Here is a 20,145-nt window from a genome sequence, read left to right as displayed (position 1 = left end):
AGAAAAGACAACAGTCGCCGTTTTCTTGACTTAATATATGTATTTTGAATATATTACACAAACATGTATTTACTTTAATGTTTGTACTTCATGTAAACATGCTAAGCTTTCTTACATATATTCCATGAGGGTCACCAAATGCAAAGGTCATTTAAATGTCGAAATGATTGGGAACGCAACTTTAAAAACCATTTTAGATGGTGGGTTATTGGTCTACTTGCCTTGATCCCTCTTATCGTGAACATCTCCGATCTGAGTATCCTGCTGTACAGTTTGGGAGGTTTTATTATAGAATTTGACCCTAAATGGCCCGGAGTTATATAAACAAATACGCTTGGAATTAGCTAATTTGTGCGTAAATATCTGAAAAGCAGTGATGAAAGAATGTTGGCAAAAGATCAGATCGCAGATTTTCATATTTCCATTCTAAATTTAATGTTTTATGGCATAAACCGTTACTAACGGTTTAAAAAAATGCATATAACATCAAGTTTGGAGAGGAAATACGAAAATCTGCGATCTGGTCCTTTGTCATCAGTCTTTGCTCACTAGTTTTCAGATATTTACCAAAAAAGAACTGTTCGTTCCAAGACAAAAAATAAAAAAAAATGTCAAAACGTTCAATCTGTGAGAGTGCAGCTTTAAGGGCTGGGAAAAAGTTGCAACTCGCCATAACATCATCTTTAAAGCTGAAGATGTGCATTATCTGTTTGGTAACATGCGGCTTATAATAATAACGACAGGGTATATCTCTGTTTTAGATGTTTATTTGAACGTATTAACTTTATCTTGTAACTGTCTGCCTCATTTTTTTAAGTGTTAATTGAGCATGATATCTGAGATTAATGACCGAGATGTACTCTGCACGAGTTAGAAAGTGCTTACCAATGAAGACTGTTTAATGCCACCTGTAAAACTTCTCAAAGTTAAGTTAAGTGATATTCAATGAGGTTTTGCGTTCAAATATACAAACAGTACATCCGTTTGTTTTATTTTACATGAATGCGGTACCAGACTAAGATTTTAGAAATTTATTATTCACGTTTGTTCATCTCCCTTTAATTATATAGCGAAACGCAAAACATCATTGAATATCACTTATAATATAGTTTAAGAGTTTGTTTCAATATAAATACGTATTCAGTCATCCCTCAATGATCTTGCTCCCTCGAAAGGTCACATTTTCGATCAAAACGCAATCCCCTCGTGATTTAACAATCTCGAATCGACGTCACAATGACGTCTTACTATTGTTTACGTCAATATGACAGCCATAATGTTGTTTAAGGTTAAACTGTTAACATGTGTTCAATTTACTTCTTTTATATTGCTTTACTTGCATTAATAAATGTTGAAGTTTGAATTTGCAGAGGAAACCTTGCAACAAATAATGAAATACCAGGGATGAGAGTTGTTTAGAGGTAAAGGTGTCCGCATCTTACCCAGGAGGTTGTGGGTTCGGTTCCCATCAGGGGTACCTTCTCATGACCTCTCAAAAAAGGACACAGTACTGGTTTCTGCCTAGGAAACGGAATCGAGAGTGATTCTATAGCTTATCTTTCGTCACAATAGAGCTAAAATAAATTTGCATATACCAAATAAAGAAATATATGTATAACTGTTCTCCAGTGCTATAAATGAATTCTCAATCGATTTGTAAAATCCAAGCTATCGTATGCCTCGATGGCCATAAAGTGATATGGATAATAGTTACATGCATACAATATATAACTAGCTTCGCCTTCAAAACTAAAACTGTTTATAAAGTTACCAAATTTAAATGATTGTTAATGCAAATCCTAAGGTGTAAAACATATGTTTGTTTCAGGTTTCCCGACTAACCATATCTTGGTCCGAACCTTAACCTTTTTATTACCTTTAATAATATGTGTTTTTATCATTTATAACATTTGTTTTCTATTCAAAGTAAAATAGAACTGTATTTACGTTTAATAATAACAGTGATGCTAATACTGATTAGATTGTATAGATGTTCATAATCATATAATTTATATTTTTGTGTAACAGAAAAATATTTCCTGACAATTTCTCTAATAAAAAAATAAAAAAATAGATAAAATATTTTTGTTGGGCATGAAACCTGAAGCAAAAACAAATCTTTTACGCCTTATGTCTTTTGTGCTTCATATAACAATATTGTTCATGTTTCATAGACTTTATGTAGAGTTGCGAATTCTTGCTTCATGACTGGTACTGTACCCTAAAGACAATTGTTTGCTTTTGGCTAGAACAATAGCAACCTAATGAATCAGGCAAAGTTAATTAACTTATGGAGTAATTAAATAATAAGCTATACATGTTAAGGTTTGCAGTCTGCTGTCATTGTTCTGTGTACATGAAACGCCCATAATTGCACAAGCGTTTCTCAAAAGTCTGGTATTCTACAGGAATTGTTTAACCAAGGTATTGGTGACAATTGTGGAGTATTTCTGAGTCAAAATACTGTAGACCAAGCATTTGGCAGCATTTTGCAGGACAAACTATATTGGGGATCGTACTTTGCCAGTTAAATAAATATTTGGATTCGCAAGTGACTCTTTCGAGCATTCGTTCAAAATGACATACTTTGTCCGACGAAATAGATATTTCATATAATGGTCTTTGCACTAACTGAAACTTATTTTATATTCAACTGCGGTCGTTTGAACAGGCCGTGGTTCGAGAACCGGCGGTCGGCCGAGGTCGAAGCTTAGTCCCGACCATTATTTCTTCGTTTTTTTGTATAATAGATAATGACAATGGATCAAAACATAAATAAGTCGAGGACGCGACCTCCATTCTAATAGGTGTATATACAAAAAAATAGAAACATGTCAATTGGTTACAACAATATTTTTAACTATTGTAATGGTTAAACAATACTTTTAACTATTGTAATGGTTATAATCTATCTTAATCAGAGGATGAACAATTTTAAGCATATTAAGTTCTAACATTAATTATAATGGAACTTACTTAAAGCGGGTTTTTAAACAAACAAAGAGTTTAATAAGCTCAGTTCTATTATTTGATTACAGCAGTTGTAAATATTTAAATGATGATTCAACAGTTCGGTGAGACAGACAAGATGTGCAAATTTTACTATCAAATTCCAATTTGAATATGTGCGTTTCGAAAAAAAAGTTCACTGTTTATTGGTTGTTTCTTTAACATTTCCACATTAAGTATACGACAACCTTTATACATTTCAGCGAACTACGCAACACATAATTGGTGCCGAAGTACAAAAATATGTATGACGGCTTAGTTAGACATTTAATAACAGAACAGGCGCGTAGGAAGGAAATTGACATTGAGGCCGCGGCAGGGTTGGGCTCGGGAGGGGTGTCCCCTACCTTCGGGATTTTTTTCAAGTTTAAGCATTGAAAAACTCGATTTCCAGTGAGTTCAGGTTTTATTTTCATGGTTTTATCTAAACCTTTGTCGGTTAAAATAGTTGATATATATAAAACTATTATCGTTTAGTAGCATTTATTCATATTTGTGCAGTCTCACAATGTATGTTAAATAACAAATAAGCGCAGTTTACCTCTTTATAGTGAACCATTCTGAGTTGAATGTCAGTGGAATTGCAAATCTCTACTTCATGTTATCAGTGCTGTGTTGTTTTACAAAGCATATCGTTTTCTGGTTAAAAAAACTACGATATAACACAATGGTATGGTTGTTATAATTATGGCAACACATTTTTTTAATTATGTCTTCTAGTACGCAAAATGTTTTAAGAAAAAAACGGATGGTTCCAAAATGTTTCCATACTATTGGCAAAAAAATGTTTGTTTACGAAGATACATTCAAACTCATAATCTAGGGCATTGTTTTCATTCATATCTTGACAGCATTAACCGGAGTTTGGTCTCTAAAAGGTTACTTTTTAACACAGCACAATACATGAACACACATTCAAAATGACCACTTATGTATGTTTAGACGCCATGTTATTCTGTGATCTGTATATGTAACGGTGTTGTGATTAAATAATGCGGTATATCGGATGGGTTTGGCGGTGGTGGTGTAACACTGCATTCTATGATATTTTTTAACCTTTCTTTACACTTACGATTCAAATAATGTAAATTTGTGTTTTGTTTCATGATCCTATGGATATTTATGAAAAGGTTTAATGAATGTTTTGGTTATTTATTGAAAACTTCATCCCTTTACATATGTTTGAAATATGCAACAGTACGTTTTGAATTAATTGAAACAAAAGGTTGTTAAATGGATGCCGAAAATTAAAATAAAGACAAATTTGTAGCATACGCATGGAAAATGTAACTGAATCAGAAAAAAAACGCATGTGTATACTCTTGATTGTTTAGAAATGAGCATTGAAAGATAGGCAATATATAGATTTCAATTGTCCGCTCGCGTTCCCTCCATCTCAGGATATTGAATTCATGAAGCTTATCGCGGTCTATGGACACCAGGTGCTGGCATCGGGCGTTTTGTATTAGAGTCAACATCAGAGTCAGTTTGAGACTGATTATCCGTGCTCTTCTGTACCATTAGCCCATCATCACTGTAATATTACTTCTTTTTTCTGTTTTGTCTTCGCTGGTGCACCAGTGTAGGGTATAAATCATAAAAAGAAGAAGCATGTTTTTGGAACGTTCGCGTCGATCCACGGCCACTTTCTCGCTTCACTATGTACACTAGCATATCTGCCTGAGGTATCTCCTCGACAACAAAGGGTCATAACACCATTTGTAATCAATTTTCCCACAAAATTTAGCATTGCATCGTTCTGTAAACGTTGGTCTAGTAGAAGTTTCGGCTAATGATTGCATCATTAAAATATTAGCAAATGTTAAATATTTCACACGTATAGAAGCAGTATATAACATAGAATTTATAGGCTCTAAATATTGTCAGTGTTTTTTTTTTTCTGTCAATATAGTTATTTAGAAATTATCGTCACTAACTTGGTTTGTTTACATTGGTTGTGACCAGTGGTGACCCATTTGAATACCCATTTAGGTCAAGTTTTCCATCCCCTTATGTCCACAACTCGAATCGCCAACACCCTCACCTTGACATATATACTATTGTGCAGTGTAGCTTCCTTGCTGGAATGTTTGGACGCTAGTTTATATTCAAATAGGAGGTGCCTATTCAGCCTAGTAACGCCGTCGTCCTGCGAAGAAGCCTATACATGTTCATCAGCTTCAGACCCAGGAACGCAATAATAGCAGTTCTGGTTGCCTTGGAATAACAGCCCGTTCTGCTGTGTCGTGTAGCATACGGATGTACATTGATAAAAAAATTCACTTTAAGCCAGATTGCTGGGTTTTTTAAGTATGCCCATGATATTCAGAAAGTTTCGGTCGTGCCCGCTGGCATAGCGTTTCCCTTCGAATGTTGTTCGTGCTTTTTAAACTCCTGCTGATACACAGATTTCTTTAATTACTTTACTCTTCAAATTTCGATTTTGGTCTGAATGAAGTATTGTTGGAAAAGAGTAAGGGGTAATGACATTTTCAAATATATAACTTTCGCTGAAGGACAGTGTACTTGTTTAAGTCGTATTTATATATACGCACACTCATTGGAACTGTGATATAAGCACATTTTAGATTTGTTTTAAGTACAAATCTATACTAATCACTGTCGAATTTTACCTCAACAAAAAATATGTAGTTGCCGGAAGTTACATTGGCGACATCGATTTTGGACAACCACTATCGATTGTCACCGACAACGCATTGTCAGCGACGATTTATCGATTGTACTCGATTATCGTTTCATCACTAGTTTCAGTCGTGACGTCTGCACGCTAGCGGTGTCCTTCGGATGTTGTTCGTGCTTTTTCAACCCCTGCTAAAAGAGTAAGGGGTAATGACATTTTAAAATATAGTTTTCGCTGTAGAACAGTGGGTCCTTGATTAAGTCGTATTTATATATACCCACACCCATTGGAACTTTGATATAAGCACATTTTAGATTTGTTTTAAGTACAAATCTATACTAATCACTGTGGCTGTTCATGTTAACCTGAGTGTTTGTTGTTGTGCATTGCTTTCGATCAATGCCAATATCACAATAGCAGTAAGCCGACTGAACATCCCTATATCTCTAAATTCAATTGTATAACAATTATATTTGCTTGTATAATGACGATTTTATTTTAGGTCAACAGTAAAAAAATCTTGCTCATATTCATCTCATATATTCAATCCCCTGACCTACCTAATATGCTTACAAGAAATGTTGGACAATATGTAGGGAGTAAACTATTATCCAGGTTTTGGTCGATTCTGGTAGCATTGTACAAATTCTGGTAAAGGCGCCTTCAATATACCACATGCCCTTATCATTCGAGGGGCACAGATGGTTCTATCTTAAAAAGCACAAAATGTTGCCCTCATTGAATCTTTAATTGGTTTAAGCTTGTGCACAAATGAACCGTTTTGACCCCAGTTATTTCTTACTGTTTCTTTGTTGTCATGTAACGTTGTATGTATGTTGTTGCGTGTCTGTTGGGACCATTAGACCTTTAAATGTGAGTATGGTCAAAGTTTAGACTGCTGGATTGTTCCCTATAGGCTGTAGTTATGCAAATGAAGGAAAATTAAACTATAAGGAATGCATGCTTTGTATTTTATTGCCACATTTTTCTGAACGAGCATTGGAACCATTTTGTTTCTCAATGATTTCAATAAATGTATTGCTCTATGCCAGATATCAGCACTCATGCAAATGATGCGTATGGAATGCAATAATCCCCCAAACACGCAAATGAAGATGTTGTTTACTGATGAAATATCCCGATGGTTAGATAATATCTTTATAACCAAGCAAAAACATTCTGTTTTTTATGCATCAATTAACTTTGTTAGAATTTTAATGTTTTATCACTTAGACAACATCGTTTGTTTTGTCAAAAATCCAATTTATTGTTGTAAGAATGTGTTTTTGTTGTTTATAAGACACTGCTCTGACATAAGCTTCCATCAAATTGCGCAGTTGTGCCGCAAACTTCACGTTATATTTTCCTCAATTTTCATAAGTGAGAACCTCGCAATATGACTGGAATATTTCAGTTGTTCTTATTGGTCAGCGCGACTGTGGCCTCCGAGCCATCGTGTCCAGCGTGCTCCAAATACGATTATGAGGAAAAATTGCTCGAGAGAATGATTCGCGTGCAGTTCGCTTATGAGAAATTGGACGAAAAGATGGAACAGAATTTGAACAAGATTGAACAGGAGAAAGCACGTCTGCACAAGATCGTTGATGACCTAAAGGATCAACAAGAGCAAGCAGGACGTAGACTGGCTTCACTTATGCAGGAGGTTGAGAGAAACCAGTCCAGCACACTCGATATGGTTGTGGCTAATTCTAACAATACGTTAGAACAAATACGTGCCGCCTTCAATAACATAAAAGGTAAGGACTGTAATATCTAGCTTTCACTAATACAGAAGCGGTGTTCTGCTACGAGTTGAAAGTAAAGCAGATATTAAAATATGTATATTCCAAAACAAGAGTTTCCTAAAAATGTTTTTATAAATTATATAACGTGTTCAACATTATCATTGTACTCAAAGGCTTTATTGGAATATGTTGGTCAAGTCTTTACTCTATGAAAGATAAACAATTTATACGAGTAATCAATTATTTACTTTTAAAGTAGTATGTCTTATCTACGCTGCTAAATAATTAGACGGTGTAGTGAAGTAAGTTTTGTGAGCATTAAATTAAGAAATCAACTTTCATCGTCCATTAAAAAAGCACGACTATGTTGCCTTAAATGAATAGCTTCTTATTGATAAAGATGATGATAAATAATTGAAAACGCTACTTAAAGCTGGACGATTAAGTCAAATCGATGGTCCTTGTTATGGACGGCAATATATTGAAGAATGATGTTGCTGTGAAGGTTGTGGTTATAGGAGATCACTTCGTTCCCGTAGTGCAAAAAGGTGCCATCTATCAGTTTTGTCAAAAAATACTTTTTTGGGATGATAGTGTGCTGAAACTTTAACTATTGTCACTAGAATTAGGTAGTGGATGCCTTTTCTATGTAATAGAGTAAAACACGTCAGTTTAAGCTGAGATGTACTAGATATGACTTTTTTTAAGATAAATGTGTCAGTGCTTTAAGCATATACCAATGGCAGACTGCTTCGGTGGTTTAAATAATGCTTTGAACAAATAAAGAAATACTTCTGTATACAGGGGGCATATAATATTGGGTTACATCATAGTGCATGATATTGACCATATAGAAACACTTTTTTGAATGACCCTCATAAGCGTTTTAAATTATTATTTTGTTGTCTTTTTCTCTATAAAATAGGGACATTTAAATGATAGTATATCGTTGTAAGAAATGATCAAACTTTGTAATTTTATTGTTTTATATTGATTGCTTTTTTCTGCAAATCTAAAATCCATACATATTTTAATTAACATATTAAATAATCGACTCAAATAGCAATACGTTTAACTCAAAACTATTAACAAACAGTAATATTTTAAAACAAATCTTTCCAGAACCAGTTCTCATCCCAGCGGTGTTCTTCCACGCTCGCTCTCCTCAGACCAGCAGCGTGACCACAGGAGAAATAATAGTTTACAAGACAGGGGAGACCAACCAGGGCAACGGCTACAGCGCTATCACGGGCAAGTTTACCGCTCCAGTACAGGGACTCTACATGTTCTTCATGCACACCTGTACCAATACAAAAAAGAATGCTTATCTACAAATAGTGAAGGACGGAATAAATCTCATTGCAAATGACCAGTATGATGCAAATGGAATTACCTGTTCAAGTAGCCAGGTGTTTGTAAATCTTGACATCGGAGAAAACGTCTGGGTGCAGTGCTCGGTTGGGGCCTCGACCGTCCAGCTATATCATGATGAACGGTACCGTTGGACTAGTTTTGGTGGTGCTTTGATTCACAATTGATAGCTTCGGTGCGAAACTTTGCTGTTCAAATTCATGCACGGAATAATTTTGAACGACGATTTATCAATTACGTTTTTGAATGTTTGAGACTTATGTTGAAAGTAAAGACTTGTTTTTCAAACAATGTATTTCAATTATTCGTATACAGTAATTGTTTTGTCTGTATCTTCTTCTAAAACGTTTTGCTTTAGAAGTTTACCTGTTAGTTTCACATAATTTATATGATAGCTATAACTATGAGCGTTTTAATGCACAATGATCAAATCCTAAGAGACACTCAACGAGAAATCAACGAGGAAACGTCACAAGGCAACATACACATCTGTAACAATACTAATAAATTGATATCAGTACAAATACCGTGTAACCGCATGAGAGCGGTTAATGGATCAAAATAGGGGTTTAAACAGGTATCTCATCTACTTATTTCCCCAACCAGTTTGTTAGCAGATCGGACGCCTTTTACTATATGCATATGCATGTGTTTTTAAACACAATCCATATTGAAGTGATATTTCCTTGGTAAAACTTTGGCTTGTGCTAATAGTGTACCAGTAAATATTGTTACGTGATTAATTGAACATGCGTATTTTAAACAGTACTTTTTGGGATGTTTGTTTTTGTTATCTGTATATAGAGATAGGGTTGTTGACAATTTGTTTTGTTGTTGCGTTGCGCTTTGTTATATGTCCTTCCGTTGAAGTTGACACCGTATCGATAGCAATAAGGCTACGCCTACAGTGTTAAATGACCCCTTAGGATGGGCCCTCCGAAAAAGTACCCTGAAACAGGTGATTAGAATAAACAGAAGCTTTACTTGGCAATAAGATACAAAAACCATGAAACGTGGTAACATGTTACAATTCAAGCAAGTACAGTCGAAACCCGGACCAAGGACCAAGCGGGAATTCTTAACTTCATCTTGGAGTATAATTATTGCTATTGGTCCCAGCCTTCTTATGAAGAAATCGGTCGTTTACTTACAGTTTGAGCTAACGAGAAATTCGAGCCAAGCGAGAACGAGTCAACGGGGTTCGACTGTTAAACATTTAAGTAGTTGAATACGACATTTGATATAGGTAGATATTTATAAACGCTAAGACAATTCTTTCTAAAAAGATCGAATCCCCAACTTTCGGTAAACAAAATGTAAATTAATATAACTGTCGAATTAAAAAAATACAACAACAACAAAGAGATGTTTAGAAAAAAATGTCAAAACTCAATGTGTTTCGCTGTTGTTTTTCTTTTCTCTATTAATAATTACAATTTTGATTGAAGAATTATTATTAATATAATATCCGATTTTGTTTATTTGCTATGCATCAATATCCAAATGAAATGAAATGCACAACTACAATTACACGCAACAAATAGGTTTCAAATGATTATAGTCATAATCAATATACGTTTTATACTTTGATTTGCGTCATTTACAAAGTTTTAAAAACTATTCTTTTTATATGCACGTATATTTTATTTGTGACCTATAGTAATATATGATATAAGTGATTTAATCTAAATTAATAAACACTTGTGATTCAATTTATTGATAACAGAGTTAACTCCTTCCTTAAAAGTATGTTTAAGGAATATTTTGCGGGACTGATTTCATTATCGGGGTATGAACCCAGGTGGGCTGGTTTAAATGTAGTGAATCCGATAATTACACACTTCAGTTCTTATATTTACACCAATTGTTCATTTCTTCTTTCAAGAATTGTTATAAAATGCTTTATTTACATTTAAAAAACATACAGTAATTCTTTCTTTCCCATTCTATTAATCGAACGATTTAAATATAATATATTAACTCTTTCTGACATGTTGATTAAAGTTTTCTGTGGCCTGCTAACACAGCCCAAACGATTACAAGATAAACACTTTTCGATTTACATGTATATTAATACGTGACGATTCGCGATCAGATTAAATCCGAAGATATGGTGTTAATTGGGAAATATTCGCAATTGACGGAAGGCAGTTATTTCAAGGAATGGTAGTTGAGTTGTAAACATATATGTATATGCTTTGGACATAAGAGTGAGACAACTTTCGAAATGTAATTATATCACAAAATATCGTCAATAGTATATACTCAAATTGAATCTCTGTACTAGTAATGACATTTCCTATTTGAAACTAACAAATGTTATATGTAGAGTATGTACGGTTACATTAAACGATAAGAACATCTGGATGGTTAAAGTATTCTACTTAAGTTCACTTTTGTTTCTAACTTATACCAAAATGGGAAAATCTAGCATCATTCAGTATTTCGACTTTTCTTATACATGTCTTAACTTTCCCTCAGTGATGATGAACATATTTTATAATTTTTATGTGGTTGTTATTATTAGTTTAGCACAATAAGTTCAATAAATATATAGAAAATAGCGTATTACTCTACTGTTGATAAGGTTTGTTCATTTGAGTTAATCAAGGTCTGTTTGCGCCCATTGATTGCATTATTGTCTGTACTTTTTTACATAATTATTGTCCCTGACATGACGCCATCACGACTTTAATTGTGTTTATATGCCAAAACGGACATATTGTAGAAGTGATAGGAGCTCTCAGTCAAATCCTGACTTTGGATGACTTAAAGAAACACACTGAGATTCAAGAGATCCGAGTGCGATACCCTAGCTCTTTTTCGAAGATAACTCTTGGTTGTTTAACATGTTCGGTGCACAGCACTGATACACGGGATACATGTTTCCTGGTTGAACCAGTACTTAGGACATCATTTCCCCAAAACAACCCTTACTACAAGCCGAGCGCTATGACATTGCGGGTACCAACATGCAACTCATAAGCCCCTATTTATCTTGATGTTGATTGGTCCATCGGGTATATATCGGCAGGTTTGAGTAGCAGGCCAAGTCATGTCAATTGTATTTTCATGAAAACTGAGAAAAACAACAACAATAAAACATTAAATGCGTATGAGCACCCCAAGAAATGTCAAAGCTTACGTTCTCAAAAAAACTATGCGGATTCTATTTATTCCTTGACCGTACTGTGGTGGGTTCGCACCCCACCCAAAAAGAACATGTTTTAATTATAAATTTCGAAGTCAAAGCGTAAACTAGTTATATTTAATGTTTTCAGATGTATTACCATGAAAGAAATGGTTGGAAAACATGAGTGAGTCCCTTTTAATGAAGTTCAGTTTTAAAACAGAATTGTGAGTTAACACAATTTCTTTTTAAATATTTTCTAGTTTCCAGTATTTTCACGTAGCCATTTCCACATAAGACATGTGTAAATTTAAGGCAATCCTATGTACATTGATATTTAAAAATACAACAACAACAATAAGCACATTTATCCATCAATTTGTGTTGTTTTGTGTATACTGTAGAACAAATATTATGTGAAAAAGGTGCTAAGGGCATGTGATTCACACCAGTATAGCCATATATGTATGTTAACTTATTGAGTACACTTTAGTTTTTAACAGTTATGACCCTCAGAATTGGCCCAAAAATTGTTTTCTGTAGTCTGGATAAAAATAAGTCGGAACAACAAGAAACCGGTAGACTTATACAGGAAATTATATTGAGGTATACAAACAATAAAGTATCAATGACTTTTTAACATCTTTAAAGTTGGTTTTGTTTTGTTAACCAAAACTATTGCGGTGGTGTTTTACTGAGGATACAAGAAAAGTGCACCTTGTGGTCAGCAATAGGCTAGGTAGGGTGTTTGAAACCTGAAAAGGCCTTCCTCAGTCCGTTGTAGTGGCACCTAAATACCTTTAAAAGCATTAAGATAATTTATGAATGCGCCCAGATAAATTTGAAGATTCAAAGATGTGTGTCAATACATTTTTTATTTACGGTCGAGGCACGAACAATACAAAAATACCACACACCTGTTAAAGACATGTTTATTTACCGTAATTTATAATTTGATGATGTAGACCAATACAGATGCTTGCTTGGGTGACACTTGTGCTAAAGACATGCTCGCTAGTTTATATTCAAAATGGAGTTGCTTCTTCATCCATCTACTCACGCAATCGTCCGGCGACGAAGCTTATAGGTATTAATCATCTTCAGAAAGAAACGTAACATTAACAATTTTGCATGACTAAGAAACTCGGTAAATAGCCCGTTATGCTGTGTCGTGTAGCATACAGGTGACCATTGATGAACAAAATGACTTTTAGTCCGATTTCTGGCCTTATTTTAGTATGCCCATGATATTCAGAAAGATTCGGTCTTGCCCGCTTGCATGGCGTTGCCATGTGGATAGTGTTGTTTGTGCCTTTTCGACGCCTGCTTATACAAAGAGTTGCTTAATAACTATACTCTTTAAATTTCGATTATGATCTGAATGAAAAATTCTTAGAAAGAGTAATGTGTAATGACATTTTCAACTATAACTTTCGCTGAAGAACAGAGTCCTCGTTTCAATCGAATTTCAATAAACGCACAAATATTGGAACCGTGATTTAAGCACATTTTAGTTTGTTTTTATGTACAAATGTATAATAATCACTGTTTGTAAAACTAGCGTTCTCACATTTTTTTGCACCAAGTCTTTCTTTTCATAATTTGATGTTTAGGTACAAGTCACAGACAAGCGAGAAAAAAATGATTGCTGTTCTTGATAACCAGGGTGTTTGTTGTTGTGATTTGCGTTCGATTACTATCAATGATAATATCATAGTATTATGAAGGCGGCTGTACGTCCTTATATCTCTCGTTTCAATTGTATAAATTAAATGTTTGCCTGTATAAGTATCTTAGGTCAACAGTAAAAAGTATATTTCTTGCTCATATTTATATCATATATAAAATCCACTCAACTAGTCTATATACTTACAAGAAATGCTGGACAATGTGTAACGCCCAAATCAATCAGATCTTTTTCGGTTCTAGTAATATTGTACAAATTCTGATATGGGCGCCTTTAAATTAGCACCTGCCCTTATCATTTGAGGAGCTCAGATGGTTATATCATAAAACGCACAAGATGTTGCCCTCATTGATTCTTCAATTGGTTTAAGGTCGGGCACTTAAAGACAGTTTTGAACCCAGTGATTTCTTACTGTTTCTTTGTTGTCATGTAACGTCGAATGTATTTTGTTACGTGTCTGTTGGGACTTGACCACTAGACCTTAACATGTGAGCATGGTCAAAATTTAGACATTTGATTTGTCCTTGTAGTTATGCAAATAATGGAGACATTTAAACTTTGTCGAATGCATGTTTCGGTACTTTATTTTGCCACATTTTTTTCTGAATGAGCTTTTGAACATTTCCTGCTCAATGATTACCATGCATTTATTTCAAAATGCCGCTGCCAGATATCAACACTCCCTGCGAATGATGCGTATAGAATGCGTTTATCCTCCAAGCAAGCAAATCAAAATGTTGTTTGCTAATGAAACATCACGAATGTTTGAAAATATCTTTAAAACCAAGCCAAAAACAATCTGTTGTGTTAAGCTTCAATTAAAGTTTGTTTGAATGATAATGTCTACTCACTTAGACAACATCGGATTTTTGTCAAGGTTCAATTTATTGTTGTTAGAATGCGTTTCTGGTCTTTATAAGAAACGGCTCTGACATAAGCTACCATCAAATTGCGTAGTTGGGTTACAAACTTCACGTTATTTTTTCCATTTTTAAATAGTGTACACATCGCAATATGACTGGAATATTTCAGGTGTTATTATTAGTCAGCGCGACTCTGGCCTCCGAGCCATCGTGTCCAGCGTGCTCCAAATACGATTATGAGGAAAAGATGCTCGAGAGAATGATCCGCATGGATTTCGCTTTTGAGAAATTAGACGAAAAGTTGGAACAGAATTTGAGCAAGATTAAAGAGGAGAAAGCACATCTGCACGAGCTGATCGTTGATGACCTAACGGATCAACAAAAACCAGCAGAACGTATATTGGTTTCGTTCATGGACGAGGTTGAGAGAAACCAGTCCAGCACACTCGAGATGGCTGTTGCTAATTCTAACAATACGTTAGAATAAATACTAGCCGCCTTCAGTAACATAAAAGGTAAGGACTTCTACAAAAACAAAAGCTATATTCTGATACGCTTTGGAAGTAAAGCAGATATTTAAATATGTGCATTCAAATTTGAAAGTACTTTAAAAAGATTGTTATGAATTATGTAATGTGTTCAACATCACTAGTGTACTCAAAAACTGTATTTGAATATGTTGATCAAGACTTTACTTTACAAAAGGTGAACTTTCAAAAAGATTAATAAAAGTTGTTGTTTTTACTTTTGAAGTAGTATATTTCATATAGACCGTCCAGTACTTAGATTGTGTAATAAAGGTAGATTTTTAGTCATGTAATTAAGATATCAATTTTCATCAACGATAAAAACACGACTATGAAGAGTTACCTGATAATAATTTCCCTTTATTTATGAAGATGATAATTGATAAATTAAAACGTAACTTATAGCTGGTCAATTAAGTAAAAACGATGGCCACTGTAATGGACGCATAGTTGACTGAAAAGAATGATATTGCTGTAAAGGAGATGGTAGGAGATTGGCGATATATGGTTTTAAGTATTACTTCCCCTCCTTAGTGTAGGAAGGTGCCATATAACATTTTTATCGATAAACATTTTTTTTACATATTTCAAAATCTACATGTGACATAAGAATATAAATTAAAACCTATAGGTTTGACTTGAAATATCAAAAATAAAGAAGTAAACAATGAAGTCATTTACCTTTTACTTTTTCCTTTATTAAGAATTGTTGGGATAAGAGTGAGGTTTGTGCACGTAAACTGGTTTAAACCCCCAGTAAATTTACATTTTGGAGACCGTTCCAAGGCGTTACTTAAACATCCTTGATAAACATACATATTTATGTATATATATATATATATATATATGGACTGCGCTGTTTTTGGAGTTTTGTTCTATTGTTCCATGTTTCTTTTTTCTGATTTTTTTGTTTCTGTGTTCTATGTCTTTGGCGTTTACCCTGTATCATTAAACGGGGTTGATGTTTAAACTTCTGGCTACTGAGCTGGTTTCTGTAGTTTTTCACATAAGTATTAGTGGAAAAAGGTACCAGTTAACACATGACTTTTGTGAAAGGATAAATATATTTAGGGTATTAAGGTACCATATGTCCTATGGCACCTTTTAGCATTCAGTAAATAAGAAAATGCTTCTATAATAATGGTACCATATGCCATATTGTAACTTTTTCAACTATGATTTCAAGAAAAAGTTTAATGCTTATTTTACTCTGACTGTGAATTGGAATGTATATGTAAACACCATTTTTCGGCTATATTGCAATTACAAATTGCATATTAAATCATAGACTCAAATAGCAATACATTTAAGTCAAAACTAATTACCAACAATTATGTATTTCAAATAAAATTATAATATTTTTGCAGAACAAGCTCTTATCCCAGCGGTGTACTTTCAAGCTCGCTCTCCTCAGACCAGCAGCCTAACCACAGGAGAAGTAATAGTTTACAAGACAGAGGAGACTAACCAGGGCAATGGCTACAGCGCTACCACGGGCAAGTTCACCGCTCCAGTAAAGGGACTCTACATGTTCTTTATGCACACCTGTACCAATTCACATAAGTTTGCTTTTCTACAATTAGTGAAGGACGGATTGAATCTCATTGCAAATGAGAAGCATGCAACGTCTGGAGTTACCTGTTCAAGTAGCCAGGTTTTTGTTAAGCTTGACATCGGAGAAAAGGTCTGGGTGCAGTGCTCCGGAGGTGCCTCGACCGTCCAGCTATATCATTCTCAAGCGTACAGTTGGACTAGTTTCGGTGGTGATTTGATTCACAATTGAAAGCTATGGAGGGAAAATTTGCTTAAACTGAAAAACCTGTTATTCAAAAAATGTATTTCACTTACTCGTCCAGTCATTATTCCGTCTGTATCTTGTTTCAAAACGTTTTGCTTAAGAATATAAAAGTATATCAGTTTACAGATTTTATATGATAACATAAATATGACTATGAGCGTTTTAATGCACAGTGATCAAATCATAAGAAACTCTCAACAAGACAGGTAACGCCACAAGGCAACATACACAGTTCTTTAACAATAAAAAAAGTTATTAGTACAAATATTGTGTAGCCGCATGGGATCTGTCCGTGAAAGAATGGTACGCTAGGTGGTAAAAAAGGTATTTTACCTATTTTCCCTTCTAACTGGGTGCGTTTCTAGTATATGCATATTCATGTAGTTAAAAATTTCCAAGTTATATTTTAGAAAAATCCAAAGTAAAACTTGATCTCATGGTAATGATAAAACATGTTTAAATGAAAATGCGTATTATTTTAAAGAGTACTATTGAAGATGTTTGTTTTCATTATCTATATATAAAGAGAGAGAGAAAGTTGCTGACCATGTGCTTTTTTGCGTTGTGCTATGTAATATGTCCTTTCGTTTAATTTTTCACCACACCGATAAGGATAAGGCTACGCCCACCGTGTGACGTGACCCAATAGTAGGGGTCATTCGACAAGTACACAGATGCAGACGATAAGAGTAAACAAAAGTTATGCTGAACAATAAGCTAAAACAGCATGGTGTAACACGTATCAATTAAAGCAAGTATAACAATACATGCAACATACGATATAGATAGATATATATATATATATAAACGTTGAAATAATTCATTTTCAAATCATCGAAACCCAAAATTTCGTTAAACAAAACGTGTACTAATTTTACTTTCGAAATTAAACAAAACAACAAAGTTCTGTTTAAAAGAAATAAAATCTCAATGGGTTTTGCTCTTTATCTTCTTTTAACCATTTAGAATCACTTATTTTGATATATGCATGTTATTTATATAATGTCCGTATTGTTAATTTGCTATTTATTAATATCCAAATAAAAATTGAAATGCACAACTATAATAACATGCAACAAATAGGTTGCATAGTATGAAAGTCATAATCAATATACGCTTTATACTTTGATTTGCGCTATAAACAAAGATTAAAAAATACTATTTTTTATCTGGACGTATATTTTATTTGTGACCTTAAGTAATGTATGATATGAGTAATTTAATCTGAAGTATTTAACATTTGTGATTCAGTTTATTGAAAACTGAGTTAACGCTTTCCCTTAAAGGAATTAAATTCGGGATCGATGCCATTATTACATTTACACCACAGACAGTGACACAAGGGTAATATCATAGACTTGATGCATCGAAAGATAGTGATGGCTCAATCAAGTTCTTAAAAGCAGTGAAATGTTTTACGCAAACGCAAAGAGGGTTCTTATTTTATTAAATCACGGATATACAAATACACCCCCCCCCCCCTGAAATAAGGAGAAATGTAAAAACCTTTATCCCTGTATAGCATATTCTTGATTTGACTTTAATTCTAAACAAAAAAACCCAAACTGGTGTTAAATGATAAGAAAGGTATGATAATTACTTGTGTGACAGTCCATCAAGGACTTAAAATTAAGAAGTAAGTGGGGTGTTCCTTTCAGCTCTCCATATATTGCAGTGCCGTAGCCAGATGCATATTTCAACCGAGGTACAGAGGAATGCTCCCTCGATTGTTTTTAACATCGCCGTCTGTAGTGCTTCCTGGATGAACTCTCGGCTATGTAATGCCACAAAAGAGTTCGAATTTTTGTCTTTATATATCTTTATATGCATATTGTTTATCTTAAACAAGCGAGCGAGAAGAAAATATTTTCATTGATTTGGATCCAGGTACAAGCTCGCCGGGATAAAGTGGGGTTACATTGATTTTCAACGATTTCTAGATATTGAAGACAGATAAAGTAAGCTGACACTGATTTTTAATCTGAATCAAAACCCAAAACAATTATTTTTTGTCCGGGAAAAATCGCACAATCGCAGAATAACCTGGTGTTCTTTTTGGAATGTTTTTATTAACAAACAACAAGGCTAATTTTGATGCAAAGCACCAAACACGTCGCGAATGTTTTTTGAAACATAACTAAAAAGAAGCCGATGGATTAAATCAGAATACCAAGTTTGAGGTACGTGGATAAAAGCATTCTTCAGTTATGAAACGAAATCGGATTTCCAGCTAAATGGTCACTATGATATTGACTGTTGACCAACTGATCTTACAATAGTTAGGGTACTGGTCATGTTTGAGGGACCTCTACCAAGTTCGAGGTCTCTAGGCCAAAGCGTATTTCAAATGTTGATCGAAAAACGATTTCCAGCTGAATCAATCTTAAGGTTACCACGACATTGACCCTTAAGGTCCATATGTCGACCATATATCATTATTCGGGAGTGGTCCCAGACCGTATTAATATGAAAAGATCACTTCGACAATTTAAGATGGGTGTGTGTGGTGGTGGTGGGGGGGGGCATAGAATCGTAATGTTTATTTACAAATAATATTTTTACTTCGATGTAAGGAAAAATCTAAGAATTCAATCATTGATAATGTAATGGACTTTAACTAACTTAGACTTACACATATGTTTGTATACATATCTATACATCTTTCAGAGTTAATATCACTTCAAATCAATGAGATTTACGTTCAAGTTTAGCACAAATATACAAAATATAAATACATTAGGTTTTTGTTTTATTTTAAGTCGGGTATATGATGGCAAGAAAACCTTAGCTCAATGAGCTACTATTTGACCTGAATAACAAACATACATAGAATATCAAAACATTAACCTGGAAGTAAAAGCATATAGTTTAAAATAGGTACACATACTGGAAGAAGTATTTACAAAAGTTGTTCCTTATTATACTTTTTATTATTTTTTTATTATGCATACAATTACAAAAAGCAAGATGGATTTGAGCATGATCACAGTGATAAAATTAACTTGTTTTTCCGGCTGTACGGGCAATCCACATGCGCACGGTTCACCTAGTTGACATACCACTGTCAAATGGTTAGTTCTTTCAAAAGTATAACTTAATGGATACTCGTAAACCCTTTAAAAGAATAATTGTAAGCAGCACTATTTACATGTGAATTACAGCATGGTACATTGGCGTGTAGTTGGTAAAATGTTATAATTAATTTAGCTTGATAGGAAAAGTCTTTGAAAGGTGTCACTAAGTGGAGATATTGTATCTATCGTGTAATTTAAATACTACTAGATTAGGCTGATATTATCAAAAACAGTAGCGTACAGAAGCAAGGTTTCTCCCAAGAGGTCAATCCCTACCCACAGGCAACCACCAAAACCTTT

At 34.2% G+C, this 20,145-nt stretch overlaps 2 protein-coding genes across 2 annotated transcripts; both read left to right on the top strand.

Annotated features, from left to right (window-relative positions):
• The first annotated feature begins 6,964 nt into the window (after window positions 1-6,964).
• On the top strand, window positions 6,965-11,330 carry LOC128222163 (uncharacterized). The gene is made up of 2 exons (XM_052931040.1): window positions 6,965-7,407; window positions 8,518-11,330. The coding sequence occupies exons 1-2, from the start codon at window positions 7,047-7,049 to the stop codon at window positions 8,931-8,933; spliced, it is 777 nt and encodes a 258-aa protein (XP_052787000.1). The 5' UTR covers window positions 6,965-7,046; the 3' UTR covers window positions 8,934-11,330.
• A 3,267-nt stretch (window positions 11,331-14,597) lies between these two features.
• Window positions 14,598-16,756, top strand: LOC128221778 (complement C1q-like protein 4). Its single transcript, XM_052930381.1, has 2 exons — window positions 14,598-14,841; window positions 16,341-16,756. Exons 1-2 carry the CDS (start codon window positions 14,598-14,600, stop codon window positions 16,754-16,756), a joined length of 660 nt encoding a protein of 219 aa, XP_052786341.1.
• The last annotated feature ends 3,389 nt before the right edge of the window (window positions 16,757-20,145 follow it).

The sequence above is a fragment of the Mya arenaria genome, chromosome 16, assembly GCF_026914265.1.
Source record: "Mya arenaria isolate MELC-2E11 chromosome 16, ASM2691426v1".
NCBI classification, from domain to species: domain Eukaryota; kingdom Metazoa; phylum Mollusca; class Bivalvia; order Myida; family Myidae; genus Mya; species Mya arenaria.
Note: the sequence above shows the minus strand (reverse complement) of the source record. Positions and strands in the feature narration are given on the sequence as shown.